The sequence below is a fragment of the Sturnira hondurensis genome, unplaced genomic scaffold, assembly GCF_014824575.4.
Source record: "Sturnira hondurensis isolate 20B ecotype Veracruz unplaced genomic scaffold, ASM1482457v3 Scaffold0009733, whole genome shotgun sequence".
Lineage (NCBI taxonomy): Eukaryota > Metazoa > Chordata > Mammalia > Chiroptera > Phyllostomidae > Sturnira > Sturnira hondurensis.
In genome coordinates this window covers 5,232,069-5,251,432 of record NW_028082364.1, presented here as the reverse complement: position 1 = coordinate 5,251,432, position 19,364 = coordinate 5,232,069, and the positions used below count along the sequence as shown (strand labels likewise).

Genomic DNA, 19,364 nt, shown 5'->3' with positions numbered 1-19,364 from the left:
CTGAGGCGCCAGGGGGGAGGCTAAGGATAAGCGACCACCTCCCTGCTGGATGGCATAGGTGTGCACCTTCCCGACCCTGGGAGGTCCGAGAGCAGAGCTCTCCCTGTCTCCTGGGAGAGCGCAGGCCTGCAGGATCCGGAGAACCCTCCCCTCCCAGAGTCTTCACCCTCTCCCTCACCTGCTTCCTCTGAACTGCGTCTTCTTCTTCTCACCACGCTCCTGACCTGGGAATGGGCAAGCCCCTCTCTCTCTGCCCTAGGTGGCCAAACTCCCTGGAACGATGCACCATCGTGGTTCTGTCCTTATCTGCCTGCCCTCCTTCCCCCTCTCCATCCTGACCCCCACCTGTCACTCCACCAGACAGCCCCCTTTAATGTCACCACTGACCTCCAGGTCACTAAATGCCTCATCTGGCTGCACCTCTGGGAGCACCGGACACTTCTCTGCTGAGTGCCAGAGCGCACTGGGCTCCCAGCCCTCCCGGTCAGCCCCCGTTCCGACTCCTGAGCGGGATCCACCTCCTTGGCCGGCCTGGTTGCTCACCTTTCCAGGACCCAGATGCAGGAGGTGTCTCCCTACACCTACAGTCCCCTCCCCCACATTCACACCGCGAGGATCCTCCTCCTGCCCGAACCGGGACACCCAACTCCAGCTCCAGCCACCCTTGCTCCCCTTCTCGGTCCCTTTTCTTTTTTGAGGGCTGACACAGGTACCTAGTTGAATATGCCCAATAGCTCTAGGCAGCTTTGGCAGCAACAGAAATATCTCCTCCCTTCTGAGTCCACTCCTGTTTCTTCTGAGAAGCCTGGCCACATGTCTAAATTACTTGCTCGTGGTGCTGTCGCTGGAATTTCCTTCGTGGGACGTGTCTATGGACCGCCCACTCTGAAAGATGTGCTTTCCCACGGAGAACAAGTGTTCACCTAATCGTAAAAAAACTCCCCCAGGCTCCCCCTGCAAAGATACATCCTAATTTATTTAACCGGGTACCTCCTGATGAAGCCGTTTCTCACGTTTTGCTCCTGCGAACGTGCCTGCACCTCAAACTCAACTCACCTGGGAGAGCTCTTCTGTGAGATGCATCCCTCGCAGTGGATGCGCTGGTCCAACCACACGATACGAGCAAAAGTGGGTTTCCTGCTGCGCACACACGAGACACAGAGTTCTTTCCGGTCAGTGAAGCTGCTAGAACAACCACGCCCTGCATGCCCCTTTTCCATCCACCCAAGCACCTGGAAACCTGCCTCTGCCCTCGCCCCCAACCTGCGTGCGTGTCTGTACAATTTTGATAGATGCTGCTCCGACAAACTTGTGCCAATTTAAATCCACACCAGCCAAGAATAAAAGTGCCTGCCTCCCCACCACTCTGCTAGAGCAAGGAGACTCTTAGTTCTAAGTTTCAGAACTTCAGAACTGTGGTTCAGTGGATTGAGCTCCAGTCTGTGAATCGAAAGGCCACAAGTTCGATTCCCAGTCAGGGCACATGCCTGGGTTGCAGGCCAGGTACCCAGTGAAGGGTGTTGGGGCTGTTGGGAGTGTGAAAAAGGCAACTGATTGATGTTTCTCTCCCCTCCTTCCCTTTTCTCTGGAAATAAAAAAAAATAAAACCTTAAAAAAAAAGAGAAAATAGCCCTGGCTGGTGTAGCTCAGTGGATTGAGTGCGGGCCTGCGAATCAAGGGATCGCAGTTCGATTTCCAGTCAGGGTGCATGCCTGGGTTGCAGGCCAGTTCCCAGCAGGGGACTCACGAGAGGAAACCATACATTGCTATTTCTGTCCCTCTCTCCTTCCCTTCCCCTCTAAAGATAAATAAAATCTTAAAGAAACTGAGTTTTCAAGAAAAGAGAAAATAGCACAGATAAATATGTTTTTGCTCTGGCCAGGTATCTCAGCTGGTTAGAGCATCATACCAATAACACCAAGGTTGTGGGTTTGATCCCCAGTCAGGGTACATACCAGTATCAACCAATGCATGCGTGAATAAATGGAACAACAAATTGATGTTTCTCTCCCTCTCAAATCGATGTTTTATATGTTTGTATGTATGCATGCTTGCATGCATGTGTGTGTGTGTGTGCATATACAGATCTACCCATCTTCCCTTGCCCACTCAGAGGTCCTGGCGGCATTCACCCAGGTGGCTTCAGGTACTCTCCAGTTCAGCAGTTTGCAGCGCCCCCTGGTGTCTAGCTCTGGTAGCTTCACCCATTGACGTTTACCTGCGTGGTCCCTAGGGACGGCCGAGTTTATAACGCGTAATTGGCTGGTCCTCTACTGATGGCTATTCAAGCTGTTACTGGACTTTCTGTATTTTTTAAAGATTTTATTTCTTTTTTAGAGAGAGGGGAAGGGAGGGAGAAAGAGAGGAAGAGAAACATCAGTGCGTGAGAGATACAGGGATCAGTCGTCTCTCCCATGCCCCCAACTGGGGATCTGGCCAGCAACCCAAGCATGTGCCCTGACTGGGACTCGAACCTGTGGACTTTTTGGTTTGCAGGCTGGTGCTCAATGCACTGAGCCACACGAGCCAGGGTGTGGATTTTCTGTATCAAAAAAAAAACTGCGACAGCGTTTCCACATAGATGTGTGTGTATCTCCATGAGAATCAGGGCATAACCCTGTTCATCACAGAAGTTCAAGTCCAGCTACTAATGGATGGATGAACAAAATGTGGCCCACCCACAGAATGGACCCTCATTTGGCCATGAAACGTAGTGAGGCTCTGACATGTGCTACAACACGGATGAACCATGAACACGTCAGTGCATAGCACACGGTGCTCAGGGAAAGAAGCCAGACACCAAAGACCGGGTACCGCGGGATCCTGTTTCTATGAAATAGCCAGAAAGGGTAAATCCGCAGAGACGAGGCTAGTGGTTACCAGAGGCTGGGAGGAGACGGGTGATGACCGTTAACGAGTGAGGGTTTCTTTTTTGGGTGATGAAATGTTTTAAAGCAGATGGAGTGAGGTTGCACAACTCTGAATGCACTGAAAACCACCGCGCTGCACACTTTGGGTGAATGGGTGTGCGAAGTCTCTCAGTAAGACTGTTACCGTCCGCCCTTCGCAGTTGAACATTCCAATGCCTCGTGCTAGGGTCCTGGTGCCTGTCCCCCCTGCCCCCCGCCCCCGTCACCAAGAGACTGTATTTGAAATGCAGGACACTCCTGTGGTTGCCTGCTGGGTCACAGTCAGTTTATCTTCTCCTTGTCCCAGAGCACCCGAGGGACTCACCCTACCACACAGCCACCCCGTCCTCATGCACCTCTGCATTTCCTATTTGCCCCTGTTGACAGGTGGGTGGGAAAATGGCGTCTGACTTTCATTGCCATTTCCCTGGCCCAGTTTTAGAATCGTTTCATACTTACTCACCACTTGTATTTTCTCTTCTACGAACTTTCTGTTCATGACCTTCACCTGTTTTGGTATTGCAATGTGTTCTGATTGACCTGTAGTTTTTACACCTTCTGTATAGATGTACTTTAATATGTTGCAAAGGTTTTCTCATGGATCAACATCAAAATTTTTTTCATTTATTGACTTGAGAGACACAGCAATTTGTTGTTCCACTTATTTATGCATTCAGTGGTTGATTCTTGCACGTGCCCTGGCCGGAGGTCAAACCCGCAACCTGGGCGCACTGGCATGACGCTGCTCTAACCAACGGCGCCCACTGGCCGGGGCCTCTCGTGGACCAGTGTCCAATGTACGCAGAGCGCTGAGCAAGTGTGCCGTTTTCAACAGGCCGACTTCATCGCTCACGTGCCACTAAAAACCGCACCGAAGGAAGCCTGTGCCCAGTGGCTGCGTCTGCTCCATCTTCCTTTCCTGACCTCCCCCCAGGAAACGTGTGCTGGAGGCTACCTTCGGAGGCAGAGTGGTGCTCAGAGACCCTCTCTGACGACAAAGCAATGTGGGGGCTGCTTCTCTGTCCTTTCTGGAAACCCTCGGCACTGGAGTTGGGCACCGGGAACCGGCCACGCGGTGTTGGTGCATTTCACCATGTGCAGGTGTTTTCACACGTAAACAAGAAGCCCAGGGACGGTGAGGGCCCGCTCAAAGAGCTGAACACGTCCTTTCTCGTTCCCGGTCCTCAAAAGTAATTTAAAAGCGGATTCTGGATGGGTGCCACTTGCAGCCTGCCTCTCCCCACCCACCGGCTGTGGCTGCAGCAGCCTGGCTGGGCGCCCTGTGGTGCTGAGCCAGACCCAGGCCCCAGGTCCTGGTCTGCCAAGGGCCCCATGGTGCACCTGCACCCTGACCTGGGGGGACGCCTCAAACTCCAGACCTAGAGCAGACAAACACACGGAGTCCGGTGCGGTTCCATATTGCCGATCATGGCCTCAGTCAGCAACCAATCAGCATGAGTTAACCTTGGCCCTTTAACTGCAGCCCGCTCACCGCTCGCAGAGACCACCTCTCACCCCCATGTCCAGCCTGGGGAGCCCCCAGTTACTGATACCTTTCTTTCCTCCCAGACGTTCAATGAGAACTCAGAGCACATCCTTCCCACCGGGGCGGGGGTGGGGGTGGGGGTGGGAAACCCTGAGGGCTGTGTTCGGCAACCGAAAGAACCGGACCTGAGGCCAGCAGACCCGGAGCACACTGAGGCGCCGGCAGAGGGATGCCCTGTCAGGAGGGGTGGCCACAGGGGTGTCCCATCTTCTCACCACGGTCAGGGCAGACTGGGGAGGAAGCCACTGCAGCTTGCATTCAGTTAGTTCTTTTTTTTTAAAATACTTTATTTATTTACCTTTAGAGGGGAAGGGAAGAAGGAGAGAAATATCAATGTATGGTTGCTTCTTGTGAGTCCCCTGCTGGGAACTGGCCTGCAACCCAGGCATGTGCCCTGACTGGGAATCGAACCGCGATCGTGTGGTTCGCAGGCCCGCGCTCAATCCACTGAGCTACACCAGCCAGGGCTGGTTAGTTCTTAAAAAACATTCCACAACGTCTGCTCAACTCTTTAGAAAAATTTTATTTGAACACGTCAAAGAAAAATGCAGCGATCCCAGTGAAACGGACGCCCCTTTCCTCGGAGGCAGGGCCGTCCCCTCGGGTTTCCCTGCACCAGCCAAGTGCTGGGCGTGGCCTGAGGGCACCCAGCTCAGCCCGGAGCTCACGGAGCCCTCGGAGTGGAGGGGCCTGTGTTCGTGGCAGGACGTGTCCCGTTCACAGGGAAAGAAGCCAGGTGTGTGGACGTGCAAATGCTGCTCTGCACGCCCGCAACCCGACAGCACAGGCTCAGCGAGTGCATCTGGAACGACTCTCGAGGGGCCGGGCTCACAGGGGGGGCACCGCCAAGAGGCCGCACCGCTCTGCCCGGGCTGGGCCCTTCCCCTTGGTCCGTCCAGGCTGGACTCTCATGAGCGCAGCCAGGTAGACGGCACCTGGTTGGCGATGTCACGGAACTTCTGCCCCGAGACAGTCCTGCTGGTGAGGAGGGGCCGCCCGCTGCCTCCTGAAGGTCCTCTTCTGTGGGCCGGCCCCTCTCCGGGAGGCTTCCTCCGCCCAGGTGCAGAAGGCACAGTGCCACTCGGTGGCAGGTGGGGCCAGCCTAGCGGATGGGCCTGAATGGAAACGTCATGCCCGACAGGAAGGTGTGCCCGGGGTGTGTGGGCAGCGCAGGGTGGGCGGCAGGGTGGGCAGGCACGGCCCCGTAGCCCAGCGGGGGCGTGTGGATATGAGGGTAGAACCCGGGAGGCAGCGCCGCGTGGGGCGACTGCTGCACGGGGCCGGAGATCACCAGCTGCAGCAGGCTGCAAACACAAGGAGAAGGGTTGGCACGCATTCCAGAGGTGATGGTCATCCTCAACGCAGCATTGGACTGGCCCTGTCCCCTGGGCTTGGTGTCATGGGGGAGAGAGGACAGAAGGTCCACACATGTGGTGCCCTCCCATGCACCAACGGAGGCACCAGGCACAGGAGCAGAACACCCAGGTTTCTAGAGGGGCAAACTGAGAGCAGAGAGGATGGGGGCGGCGTGTGGCTGGGGAGGAGCAGGATGTATCAGGATTTAGCATAGGACAGGGCAGAGAAGAGAGGAGGGGCCAGCGTGGGGAAAGCCAGAGCCCCCCAGACAACAGGTAAGAGGTGACAATGCAGAGGGAGGGGCCCGAGGGAACGGCAGGTGCCGGGGAGGCAGGCGCCAGCAGGACCGCAGGGCCAGGGGCTGCAGCGGCCCCCACACCTGGGCTTGGACACAGGCCATCACCCGTTTTGGCCTCAAGTGCCCACATGCAGGGGGGCCGTGCCTGAGGCCCCACAGGAAGCAGGCAGGCCTCCGTTTTCTCAAAGTCACTCTCGGTGATAGTCCTAACCAAATTCTTAGGAAAATCACCCCAAAGCTGGCTCCCTGAAACCAGAGCCCCCGACACCTTCAGGAGCCTGACCCACCTTCAGGGGCCCACCCCCTTCCCCTCCCATGGGGAGCCTCAAACCCTCAGGTGCTCTGGCCCCTTGCCCCTTCACTACAGGGTGACCGCTCCCAGACCCTGGGGGCATCCCCTCCCACCTGTACCCAGCCCCGCTTCTGACATGCCCGGGTCTCTGTACCTGCCTTTCCACCACAATGCCCTTCCACCCTCTGTGACCCCCCAAGCGCAAGGGGCAGAGCACCTCCCCCAGCCTGCACTCTCCTCTCAGGTTTGGAGCATCAGTACCCTCCACCTGCCGGAATCCCCCGCCCTCCTGAATTCAATGTCATCTCCAGTGCTGGTCCCTCTGAGACTCCCGGAAGGCTTTCCTGAGTAGCGTCATCCTTCCTGACTCCACTGCCCCTGACCAGCAGAGCTCCTTGACCTCCAGCTTTCCAGGCTCAGCCCTGCCCTGAGGTCAGCTTCAAAGGGCCAACTCCTGAGGCAGCCCAACTGGAAAACCTGTCAGTCCCTCCCCTTCACGACAGGGCCCCTGCCCAGCCCTGCTGGCTCTGCTCTCTGCCCTCCTAGGATCGCCCTGTGCTCGGCTCCAGCGGGGCTGTGTTCCTGGCATCCAAGCCAGGTTCTCACTGCCAGTTCCCAGCTGCCGGGTCCTGTTCAAACCCATCACCCACCTGTTGCTCCCTTGCTCCTGCTGCTATCTGCTGGCCCCAGCCATGGCCTTCCTCCCAGACCACTTCACCCTTGGGTGGACCCTGACCACTGCTGGCCTGCTACTTGCAGACTGACCCCCACCCCACCCACCCCACAAGTGCAAAGTGTGGGGCCCTGCGGCAGCGAACCGAGGCCGAAGAGAGTGGTGCCTTTCAGGGTGGCCTGAAGCTGCTCCAGGCCTGTTTTCATTTGTGTAGCTCGTTTACAACTGGGCAAGAAATTCGACCACAATAAGCAAACAAGGAAGCAACCTAAGGGCGTATCATCGAGGTAAAATCCAGGTTCCACGTCTATGTGGACCCGCACTCCCTGCTGGGGACACAAGAGGGCTCAGAGAGTCTCCAACTGGCTGGAGAGGCAGTCACACGACAGAGACAACCAGAAAGCAAAGCCTGTGCCCAGTCACTGTCCTCTGGCCCCAAAGCAGGGCCAGGCCGTCAGGAGCGCAGGGCCGGCCGGGGATCCCCGGTTACAGCGCCGAGATGATAAAGGATTTACGCCCCATCATATTCTCGTGCCCTGAAAACACTTAACAGTTTTCTGAGAGCTGCGCACAGAGAAAGGAAATACTACAAAGGGGTCCCTGCCGAGGGGTAACAGGCCCCATCTCTACCAACAATGTCCTCAGATGCCAGGGAGCTTCTCTGGAGCTGGAAAAAGGCCCCGTGTGCCCTCCTGAGCGAGGGACGGCCCTCTGGACAGGCTGTCACCGGCGCGGATGAAGCCCCAAACAGGGCATTGCGCTCCACCAGGACGTGCTGTGCTCCGCCCTCTCAGTTTCCGTGACTCCTGAGACACCTGACCGGACCCTCCCCAGCACAGAGGGACACGGAGCCCCCGACCACACGTGAGGATGCGGGAGGCCTGGCTGCAGCTCTCTCACGGGCAGCCCATGAATTGGCATCTGGCCGACCCTTTGGCCTCGGACTGTGAGTATTTCTGTAACAGCCTGCCACCCACGCCCAGACTCACGGCCCGGACCCCACAGCGCTGGCCGGCTCGCCCTCTGCCCGCACTGCCTGCCGCAGCTGGCCCTGGGGCCCTACTGCCCTGTTACAGACCAGTGCCGATCAGCAGTCCTGGGCTCTTCCATTTCCTAAACCCTGCCCGCGCTACAGGGAGCCTGGGGCCTTCCATCAGCACCCTTTCTACAGCCACTTGCGACAATGACGACTTTTGGATGATACAATGTTTCATGCTGATTGTCACTGCAAACTAACGCTTCCGGCTTCCGCAGCCAGCTGCCTGGATGCGTGGATACAACATCCCAGCTGAAACACTACCAACTCAGTGTCCCTGCCTATGGGCTCCTCAGGTTGCTTCCAGGTTTTTGCTCATAATTTCATGCAGAAGGGGCATCTGCATGAAATATTTTCACGCACAGAGCTTTTCGCTTCTCACAGTCAGTGAACCTCACTGGGTTAAGCAGAACCCCTCCCCGTGGAACGCAGAGTGAGGGGCGCTGCTCAGGTACTGACTGCACAGCAAGCACCCACTGGACCCTCAAAGGACTCCTATGGCTGGCGAGGGGGGAGGCAGAGGGCCAGAGGCAGCACTGCCATTTTCTGGGTCTAATGGAGAAAAGGAGGCCGTGGGGGACAAGGAACTGCCGAAGGCCCCAGACAGGAAGGAGCTGGGCTGGGCTTCTTCCCAGGAGCAGAGCGACCACGGCCCCTGCTTCCCACGGCCACCCTGCTCAGACAACCACCACCTCTCACCGGGGGTCATTGAAAAAATGATAAGACGATCATGGCCCGAATGAAAGGACAGATCAAAACTCCAGAAAAAGAACTAAACAAAATGGAGATGAGCAATCTATCAGATACAGAATTCAAAACACTGATTATAAGGATGCACAGGAAACTTAGTGAGTACTTCAATGGCATAAACAAAGACCCAGGTAGAAATGTTATACCCTAACGGAAATAAAAAAAACAATCTATAGGAAATCAGCAGTAAAATGGATGAAGCCAAGAATCAAATCAATGATACGGAACACAGGGAAACAAAAACAACCACACAAAATAACAAGAAAAAAAAAGAATCCCCCCACAATGAGGATAGTGCAAGGAGCCTCTGAGACAACTTCAAGCATACCACCGGGGGTCCCACCTGCCGCAGGCTAGGCTCAGAAATGCATGAGGGCCCCCTGTTTAATCCTCACCACAGCCACAGGAGGCAGATGACCCAGCACCCCCATTTTACGGGGGGCCAGCCGAGGCAAACCACAGACAGACCGCGCTCAGAACCTGCTCAGTGCCGTCCGGGGCCCAGGTGCTGGCCTGAGCTACACGCTGGGCCCTAGGGCTGTGGCTCCGCAGTGTTTCCCTGAGGGCCATGCACCTCACAGTGTCACCGACACTGCACACCGGTGCCACCAGGAAGCTCACGCGTGCACAAGCGCACAGGCAGTGTGACACTCAAAGTGACCCTGGTTCTTTCCACCTCTCTTATCTCCGATGTGGTCTGCACTTGGCCTTCCTCCCATGAGTGACGCCATCCTGTTGTCCCCCACTTCTCACCAGTCTCCGAGGGGCTCCACACACACAGAATCTCTGGACCCCGCAGCGGACCACGGCAAGGGGTCCTCTCTGCCCTGCACCCCACCTCCAGCCCCCACCCACCAGAAGTCATGAGAGGCACTTACTTGTTGTGGGGCAGCCTGGAGCACAAGGTCCTAAGGTCATCTGAAATCAAGGAGACACACAATTAAGGAACGGACTGGAAAAAAACAGGGGAAATGGGCACTGACACTCTTTCCCAGGGTGTTGGGACAGAGTAACACTGCCAGACACTAGAGGCTGTGTCACCTTTTTCTTCAACACTCGCTTTCACAAACCAGGCCCCAGAAAGAATACATCACTTGGGGAAGCGGCAGCTCTACAGGCAATTTGTTGGAAGCTGGGGAAGGGCCCCAAGGCAGGGCCCGACATCCAAGGCATTAAGCGCAGGGATAAGAGGAAACCCACCCGCAGCGACCGCAGCCTGGAGCCACAGGCAGCTCCCGGGAGCCAAGGGTTAAAGGGCAAACACAATGGTGTGTCATTAGCAGGAGCTCACTCTCCTGGGAGCCTTCAAGTTCATGCCTAAAATGCAGAATTAAGGAACCCTCAAAACAGGTGATGAATGTTTTATGCATTTAAACCTATGCATTTTACTGCATGTAAATTATACCTCAATAAAAAAGGACTGCAGAAAAAGAAGAGAATCCCTAAAGGCACAGATATCAAGCTGTTACTGAGGGTCCCCAGTCCTGGGCACCAATGGCCAGGAGACACAGAGACCCCACGGTCACAGGGCTCTGTCTCGGCATGCCCCCACACCCCCCAGGTTCACCAGGAGGAAAAGTCCTAGCACGGGCAGGAGACAGTGTTTGTCCAGGAGCCCCCATCTCCTTCGGGGCAGACGCGGGTGAAGGCCCGGGAAGGCCAGGCAGGAAGCCACGCACCTCTCGTGCACAGCAGCGCGCCGGAGGCCATGGCCACCTGCAGCGCCTGGGCGAGGCGGTCCAGAGAGAGCTCGATCTCCTGGGAGGCGTTGAGGGGGTTCAGCTCGTCCGCCAGCCTGCTGATGTCCTCCACCAGTGGGACCATGTGTTCGAGCAGGACCAGCCCCAGGCGCCCGTACAGGTTCTTCTCAGTGAGGTGTACCTGCAGCACCATGAGCACCTGCAGGACGCTGAGGTGCAGTTTGGAGTACAAGAGGTGCGAGTCTCTGTCTGTCCCCGCTGAGTCCGGGGCAGCTTTGGGGGCGATGTGCCCGTTGGCTAAGGAGGGCTTCTTCTTCCTCTTGTAAGCCAGCGGCGCCTTCACACACCAGCGGATCAACCCGGTGAGCGGGGTGAGCTCTAAAAATCCTATGGGGAGATTGGCCGCAATCGGAGCATTTAAAAAAGTGATGAGAATCAACCTTGAGTCCTCAAAAATCCAGGTGACAATCATTTCAAGCAAGTCCAGCGGTGGGATGAGGTCGTCTGCAAAGACACATCCAGTCAGGAGGGGTCCCAGCTCCCATGACGGGAGTGGGCGGAGGGGAGACGGGCCCCCAAGTCCCCAGTACTGACCACCTGCCACTCACATTATCTGCCCCTTTGCTCACCGGTCCCGTCTCCCTCCCTAGGACATCCCCTCCGTGAGGGCTGGCACTCTTGCCGTACTTGGTGTCACGTCCCCGGTGACAGGGGGGACAGGACTGTCTGGCCAAGGCAGGGGTCACAGAATATTTAACTCGATAGTTACCTAGAACTCTGTTGTGCCTTGAAGAAAGTCCATCCTACGTGTCATTTTAAATAAAATCCCACACGTTTATGACCAAGACTACACCTCACGGCACCCCTTCCCTTGTGACAGGCTTCAGCCCTGCACTGGGTGCCCCTTCCAGGGGGTTTAGTCAGTGACCTGTCAGCTGCTGGGGACCAGGCCACCCACCCCCGGAACCCGTGTCTAACCAAGACCCTAGGAAGTGGCACGTTCTGCGGCCTAGAACAGAGGACCCCGATGAAAACAGGCGCTGACATTCACCTGGGCTCCCTACCTCACACAGTAACACGTTCAACCCCAAACGACGCGAAGAGACTGAGGCAGTGACCTAAGTGATTTCCCCAGACTTGTCTGAAGTACACGGTGGGCTCAGTTCTGCCTCTGGGGGGGCCTGGCTCTTACCCACAAGGCTGCGGGAGTGGGACCTGGCCCGTCTCCGGGGCTATGCACTCTCCGCTTACAACAGGCCGGGCCAGGGCCCAGCCGGACAGAGGCGTGCGGGGTGAGTGAGACACACATCGCCCAAAGGTTCCTGAGGGTCTCCAGATACTGGCCATTGCCCCTGGGACCCTGCCTACTGTCTGGGTATTAAACCACCGCCCCCACCCCTGCGCTCCTGTCATGAAACGATGGCCAGCAGCAGGGAGCAGCTGCGATCCGCACGTGACAAGATACACAGTGGGAACCTTGGGTCTGGCCCGACTCCCTGAGACACGTCCATCTGGGAAACGCCGGTCTCTCACCTGCCCCTCTGGCGTATCCCAACACCCCCACCCCCAAATCTAGGCTGAGGCGTCTCTAAGAACCCGAAGGCGGGGTGTGCATGTGTGCCCTGTGTGTACATGCGAGTGCGTACTTGACAGCGAAGAATCCCTACTACCTTTCTACTCGGAGACTCGCGGTCTCCGCACCCTCCGGGCCACAGGAGGTCCTGCTGGGTTTGGGGAGCTGCTTCCGCTGTGTGGCTCTGAAGGCACAGGCTCCCCGGGAATGCCCTCCTGTCACCAGAAGTGCCAACAGCAGCGGCATCGCCACCCTTACAGCAGACTCCAGGTCCGACCCTCCAGGGCTGCCACTGTGTGCCCAGCCACCCCCGTTTCTCCACACTCATCAGGTCGTGGCCGCTGAACCTGTGCAGCTTTTCTGATGTCAATCACGCCTCAACAAAGTGGTTTAAAAGAAACCACTGACAGCCCTGGCCGGTGGGGCTCAGTTGGTTGGAGCTCGTCCTGTGGACCAAAAGGCCATGGGTTCAATCCCCAGTCAGGGCACCTACCCAGGTTGTGGGTTCAATCCCTGGTCGGGGTAGGAGAAGGCAGCCCATAGATGCTTCTCTCCCCCTTCCCCTTTTCTCTCTAAAAGCAACAAAAAAAATGCCCTCGGGTGAGAATTAAAAAAAAAGAAATCACTGGCCTGAAAGAAAAACATCCTGTCCCACATCCACTCTAGCACGTTATCGGTGTTCTCTGAACATTATTTCTCTCCCCATGTGTTCACCCATTCCCAACGTCAAGGCCACTCTCTGTCTTTGTTGGTCTGGAACAACTGGAGACTGAAGGAGCGACTGCGATTCTGCACAATAGGTTAAACGAAATCCTCCGCATTGGAAAACAAAAGGCCTGAACGCTGTTCCCCACGGTCCACAGCACCTGGAAGTCTCAGGAGGGGGCTGGGCACAACTCTGCCCCCGCAGCGGGGGGCCCCCCCACCTGCCCCCAGCCAAGGGGCAGACTGCTGTGTGAGGGGAAGTCTGGAACCCACATGTGAACGGGACAGGCACTTGAACGTTCACGCTGTGTCCACACTAAGTCTCCCAGGATAACTGAAAGGTCGAACAGCAAGAAAAGAAGTTACAAAGAAAAGGGGGATCAAGCCCTGGCCGGACAGCTCAGGTGCACAGAGGGTCGTCCCAATACGCCGAGGTTGCAGGTTCGATCCCCAGTCTGGGCACATACAAGAATCAACATCAGTAAGTAGAACACAAATCGATCCTTCTCTTTCTCTCTCCAAAGTAAAATTTAGAAATAAATTGATTTATAAAAGTAGGGGGCGGGGAGGCCAATGCTAAACTGAACAAAAGCAGGAGATGCTGTCGAAGACTCTCCGGTTGCTGCAGGCTGGGGGGGCTACCAGGTTGGGAGTGGAAGGGGGCTGTGTGTCAGCCTCTGCGCGGCAGGGGCCAGGGCAGAGCTGGACCCTGAGGGGAAAAGCAGGCTTTGGGGGGCTCTGCAGAGAGAGCTCCTCACTGGGTGAGGCCCGTAACTGCCGCACGTGGAAAAACCAGGGCCACAGCTCCCACCCCGGTCCGGCTGGAGCCAGACAGCTGCTCCTGGTCTTCTCTGCTGGGCGTCTGCATCAAATGAGCGGACCAGGGGCTCTGCGGCTGGACGGGGACGAGGGCTTCTCCCAGCCAAAGTCAAGTGCCATCTAATGGCTACTACCCCTCCTGGCAGCTCGCCAAGGAGGCCTCAGAAACATCCCAAGAGCAGCCCCGCGGGGCACGCCACCTCGGTGCGACCCACCAGGGCTGTGCTGCTGAAGACGTTCCACCTGAACCTCTTCCTAAGGAGACGCCCGGAGGGACCAAATGGAGGGACACTGTGTAAAACAACAGGCCTGAGTTCTTTCAAAGGTCAATGTCATGAGACATATTTTTAAATGCTGGGAACTGTTCCGCACTTAAAGACCAAAGTGACATGATGCTCTGTACAGTGTACAATCCCTGACCTGGACCCCGAATTCTCCTGACCTCTGCACCATGGAAGACAGTCCTGAGACAGTCAGGGAAATCCGGAGGAAGGCTATGGGAGATAACAAGTAATGTTCTTTTTCTTTTTTTAAGATTTTATTTATTTATCTTTAGAGGGGAAGGGAAAGAGAGAGGGAGAGAAATATCAATGTATGGTTGCCTCTAGTGGGTCCCCTGCTGGGAACTGGCCTGCAACTGAGGCATGTGCCCTGACTGGGAGTTGAACCATGATCGTCTGGTTCACGGGCCCACGCTCAATCCACTGAGCTACACCAGCCAGGGCACAAGTAATGTTCTTTCGATATTTCATTTCTTAGGTGTGACGATGCTATCACGGTGATGTAAGGGAATCTGTTCTCAGGAAATACGTACTTAAGTACTTGATATTGGCAACAAACTCAAAAGCTCAGGAAAAAATATTTGTCAGTGTGTGTGGACAGAAAGGAAGGAAGGGAGAGAAAGGGCACGTACGTCAAATGTTATGAACCAGTGAATCTAGGCAAGCTGTATGGGTGTTTGTTATAATAGTCTTGCAACCTTCCTGGAGCTTAAGTTTTTTCAATATAAAATGCGAGGGATAGCCCTGGCTGGTGTAGCTCAGTGGACTGAGCGTGGGCCTGCGAACCACAAGATCGCAGTTCGGTTCCCAGTCAGGGCACATGCCTGGGTTGCAGGCCAGTTCCCAGCAGGGGACTCACGAGAGGCAACCATACATTGATATTTCTCTCCTTTTCTCCTTCCCTTCCCCTCTAAAGATAAATAAATAAAATCTTTAAAAATAAATAAATAAATAAAATAAAATGCGAGGGATAAAAAAAGCGAGTCGGGTCTAACCGAGACACCCGTGTCTCTCCCGGACCCCAGACCCCGGCTTTCTGCCACTCGGGCCACTCCACCTGGCCGCTAGGGATCGCTAAGGAGACGTCCCGCCAGCAAGTCCCAGAAATCCAGGCGGCCCATCCCTCTGGCTTTTAGCCTAAAATACCACACACATTTCAGAGAGAAATGAGCCCAAACACTGGGACATTCGCTGGACGTTCGTCAGCGGAAATGAACCTGGCGATGAGCCGAAGCCTCCCCGATGGGCAGCAGCCTGCTACCTGAGGAGAGGTCTTACCTGAGGACAGGTCAAAAAGCGCGGTGACGGAGGTGACGAACTGGCAGCAGAAGCGGGGGCTGGCGCTGAGTGTCCGCTTCAGCGTCTGCACGGAGCCCGGCACCAGGCAGCAGTAGTCGTCCACGAGGGCCCGGGCCAGCCTCACGCAGTGCACCGCCGGCGTCCGCTGGAAGGGGCCACAGTCCCGTCACCACAGCTGGCACGGGCCCTGGAGGAGCCGCTGTGCACTCCTGGCGGAGACCACCAGCAGTGGAGCCCCTCCAGGGGCGGGAGGCCACTCGCCGCTCCCTCCGACGCAGGGCCGGCAAACTCGGGCCCGAGGACCAGGCCCACCCCACCGCCCGCCTTTGCGAACATGGCTCTGCTGAATCAGCCCTGCTCACACCCTTGCCTGCCATTTAGGGCTGTCACTGCATTGCTAGGGCAGAGCTGGACAGCTGTGACAGACATGACATGACCTGCAAAGCCTACAGTATTCACTGTCTTGCCCTTTATACAAGGTGCATGCCGACCCTCGCCTTGAAGTCTACTCAGGTAAGACCTTTTCTCACAAGTCCCGCCACCCTGCAGTTGAGCCTCCAGTGGTAAGAACTACAGCTGCCGTGACTTTAAAGAGCTTTGGGAGCATTTGTGAACTATCACGAGATTCAGAGCAGAACCCTCTCCACTGCTTTTACAGTGCATCCTCTTGCAGGTGCCCAACTTTTTGGCGTTTCTGGGCCACAAAGGAGGAAGAATTGTCGTGGGCTGCACGTTAAATACATTGCAAAATGAAATCACAAAAAAACTCGTACTATTTTAACTCAATTTACACTCTTGTGTTGGGCCGCACGCAGCCCATGGGCCACACAGGTTGCCCACCCCTGCGTCTAGCAGGCCTCCTCGGTGCTCTGAGGCCCCGCATCGCCTGCCTTCCCGGCCTTCTCCCTCCTCACTCAGATGCCGATCCGTGACTGCTGCCACATTCAGCAGCTGCTCAGGACACCACAGACCCAGGGTCCAAGTGCGGCCTCCACGGGAAACGGCAAGGGGGCAGCAGGCCAGACTGTCCTTTCAGGCTGAACCCTGCCCCCAGCACCACATTGGCCGTCTCCGCCTTTCCTCGGAGGAAGCTGCAGCCCCTGGCCCAGACCACTGAGACCCTGTCCTGTCGTTCACATCTGCTCTCACGGTGCCGAAATACCAGCACACTGCATCATGAGAGAGAGATGGGGAATTATACAATGAGCTACAAGATGCTGAACTCGGCTTCACCAGCCCGTCAAGGGACACAGGAGATACAATCTCGCAGTTAAACACAACACACATGATTAGTCCAGATGCCACAGAAACCCTACTGCTGAGAATTAAGGCAGAATCCACTGAGATTTATCTGTGTACTGTAAAGAAAAAATGTTTTCTTGCTAGCCAAATGTTAAGAATAAATAAGACTACAAGAAAAACATTTAAATAAATTAAAAAAACAACCAAATGGTTTCAAGAACTTGGGAATGAACAGGTCTGTGAAACTGAACACGGGAAACTGTCAGCATAACTAAGGGTAGTAATGAAAATATTCAGTTAATAATTACTCAAAGTGGATCATCAGTCTCCTGAAGACTTTGAGCAAAACCAATCTCCCAAAATACCATCTAACACACTATCCACTGTCAGTGTATATCTTTCTTTGATAGTTAAAAACATGCTAGAAAGCGTTTGTGTCCCTGTCACAACTGCCATCCACCTGGTAACTACACCCTGGAACAACACCAAACCACTCACCACTCGGCTGGCTGATCTAACTGCATAAAAAACAAAAATACCTGTCACAATCTGACATGGAATGATCTTTTTTAAAAAAAATCCTACATTTGAGGTTGCATGCCTATTTGTTTTCAAAATCTTATCTATCATTTTCAACTAATAAAAATTATTTTCCACCCTGGCCAGTTGGTTGGAGCATTATCCCCTAGACTAAAGGTCGAGCCTTCAATTTCTGGCCAGGGCACATGCCTGGACTGTGAGTTCAGTCCCCTCCAGGGCATTTAGGAGAGGCAACCAATTAACGTTTCTCTCCCTTCCTCTCCCCAATTTCCTGTTTCTCTAAAAGCAATGAAAAAAATATCCTCATGTGAGGATACATAAAGTCACTTCCACTAAAAAATATATATATAATTTTTCACCTGTTCTAAAGATGCGGCCTTTTAACTTTTTAAAATGAACTTACCATTGGAAACTACTGTTTTCTCGAGAAAAGTCATTACCTGTGTATGAGTATAGGTCTGGGGTATCAACACACGGTGACATCAAGGACATAACATCTGGCAAAGGCCTCTCAAGAAATCCAATTACTTGAAAATTCCTGACCCTAAGCTCCTCCACAGAGACCCTGGGGGCAAGGCTATTTCTAGGGAGGTACCTGGAGCCAGGAGGCCGCACACTCCAGCACGGGGATCCGACACACAGCCACAGCCATGGAGACCAGTTTTCCCAGCAAGCTCATCCGGCTGTCGTCGGCTTTGTTCCCTTGGGGGCTGAAAAGGGATGAGAACATAATCTGCCGGACAGAGTCCTTGGTTTGCTCCTGGAAATAATTGCACATGATTTCAAGAAGTTGGAGCTCCTGAAGTGAATTCAATCTCTATAAAACAAATCCAGAAGTGATGAGAAATTCAGTTTCAACATGCATATTAATTCATACAGGAAGAAAACAGAAAATCCGCTTTCCCCAGGGAACTTTTCATCCCACTAAAGCCTAGGTGCCAGGGAATAGTTCTCTATTGTCGTCCCAGGAAATGTCATTGTACTTAGTTATGCATCATCCCGGGGGTGAGGGGGGCCCAGAATGACCGACGGAGATTTGAGATTCTCCGTAACAGGCCTTTACAGTCTCTTCCTTTAACACCATGGGAGCACTCCTGTCACTGGCCCGGCAAAACAGGCACACAACTGAGCCATGCTCGGGGCTCCAGAGGTTTGAGCTACCGCGGAAGGAGCAAGGCCAAAGGCGAGAACGGCGCCGGGATAGGAAGGGCGTTTGTGGTCTGGCTGGCACCTGTCACCGAGACGGGGGTAATGAGCAGGGGTGTGCTGCTCCGGCCGCGGTCAGCCGCCGGCCGCTCTGCGCGCCGCACCTTGGGCTGCGCGCCGCGCTCCTTGGGCACTTGGTACACGAACTCTTCCACCAGCTCCACTGGGCCCTTGTCCACGATGGGCAGCGGCGCGCTCTGCAGCTGGCTGCTGAAGTAGATGTCCAAGTGGTACAGCACTTCCTTGGCGGCGCTCAGGGCGTCGCGGCGCAGCAGCGAGTGGCGGATGTCGCTCATGGTGCGGCCGCTGCGGCCCGGGGCACCGGCAGCGCGGCCGGACTTCCGCCCCGAGCCCAGCGGACGCACCCGCCGCCCTGGAGACAAAGAGGCCGCGACCCGGGCCCCGCCCGCCGAGCCCGGCCTGGGCCGCGGCGCCCGCCCGCCCGCCGCTCCCCGCTCGGGCCTGCTCAGGGGGCCATCTCCGCCGCCGGCCAGCGGGAAACCCAGGTGTGCGACTGAGGCGCCACGGAGAGCCCCGGGAGCCCGACGCCGCGGAGCCGAACGGCGGGGAAAAAGCAAGCGCGGCGACGGCGGCCCGCTGGGGTCAAGCGCGGTTCGTGGCGGGCGCCTGCTCTCAGGAGGTCGCCCTCTGGCGGCTCAGTCCGCGGGAGCGGATGGGCAACGTGACGCCCAGAGGGAAGCCCCGCCCCCACGCCACGAGCCCGCCTTCGCTCCGCCGGCCGAGCAGCTCCGCCATGGAACCACCACACCAGTAAGCGCTCATTGGGCCTGTGCTCCCCGACCCCACCCCACCGCTCCCTAATCTGGGTTCCAGGCCTACACGTGGGATTTTCCTTTCCTTTCCCACCAGTGAGTATAAGGTGGTAGCGGGCTCGGGCTTAAGCAACTCATCTTATAAAGATATCTAGTCTGAACTCAAGGGGCTGCGATGACAAAAGACGACTCCCCGTCCTGTCCCTAGAGTTCCTATGCCCGGGTCCCCTTCACAGAAGCCTGGGTGGGCCACGGAATTGTAGGTCCCCTGCTCCTAAAGGCTCTTCCATCCTAAAGACCCCCAGCACTTTCTATGAATCTCTTTTCCAGCATTCATCTCTCTGCACCCAATTAACTAGGCTTAGT

General features: G+C 55.8%; 1 protein-coding gene across 1 annotated transcript; it reads right to left on the bottom strand.

Annotated features, from left to right (window-relative positions):
- Positions 1-4,958: 4,958 nt before the first annotated feature.
- INTS15 (integrator complex subunit 15) lies at positions 4,959-18,937 on the bottom strand. The gene is made up of 6 exons (XM_037057864.1): positions 18,330-18,937; positions 17,615-17,836; positions 15,217-15,382; positions 10,540-11,064; positions 9,739-9,778; positions 4,959-5,759 (listed from the first exon to the last, which is right to left on the bottom strand). The coding sequence occupies exons 1-6, from the start codon at positions 18,519-18,521 to the stop codon at positions 5,558-5,560; spliced, it is 1,347 nt and encodes a 448-aa protein (XP_036913759.1). The 5' UTR covers positions 18,522-18,937; the 3' UTR covers positions 4,959-5,557.
- Between the last annotated feature and the right edge of the window lie 427 nt (positions 18,938-19,364).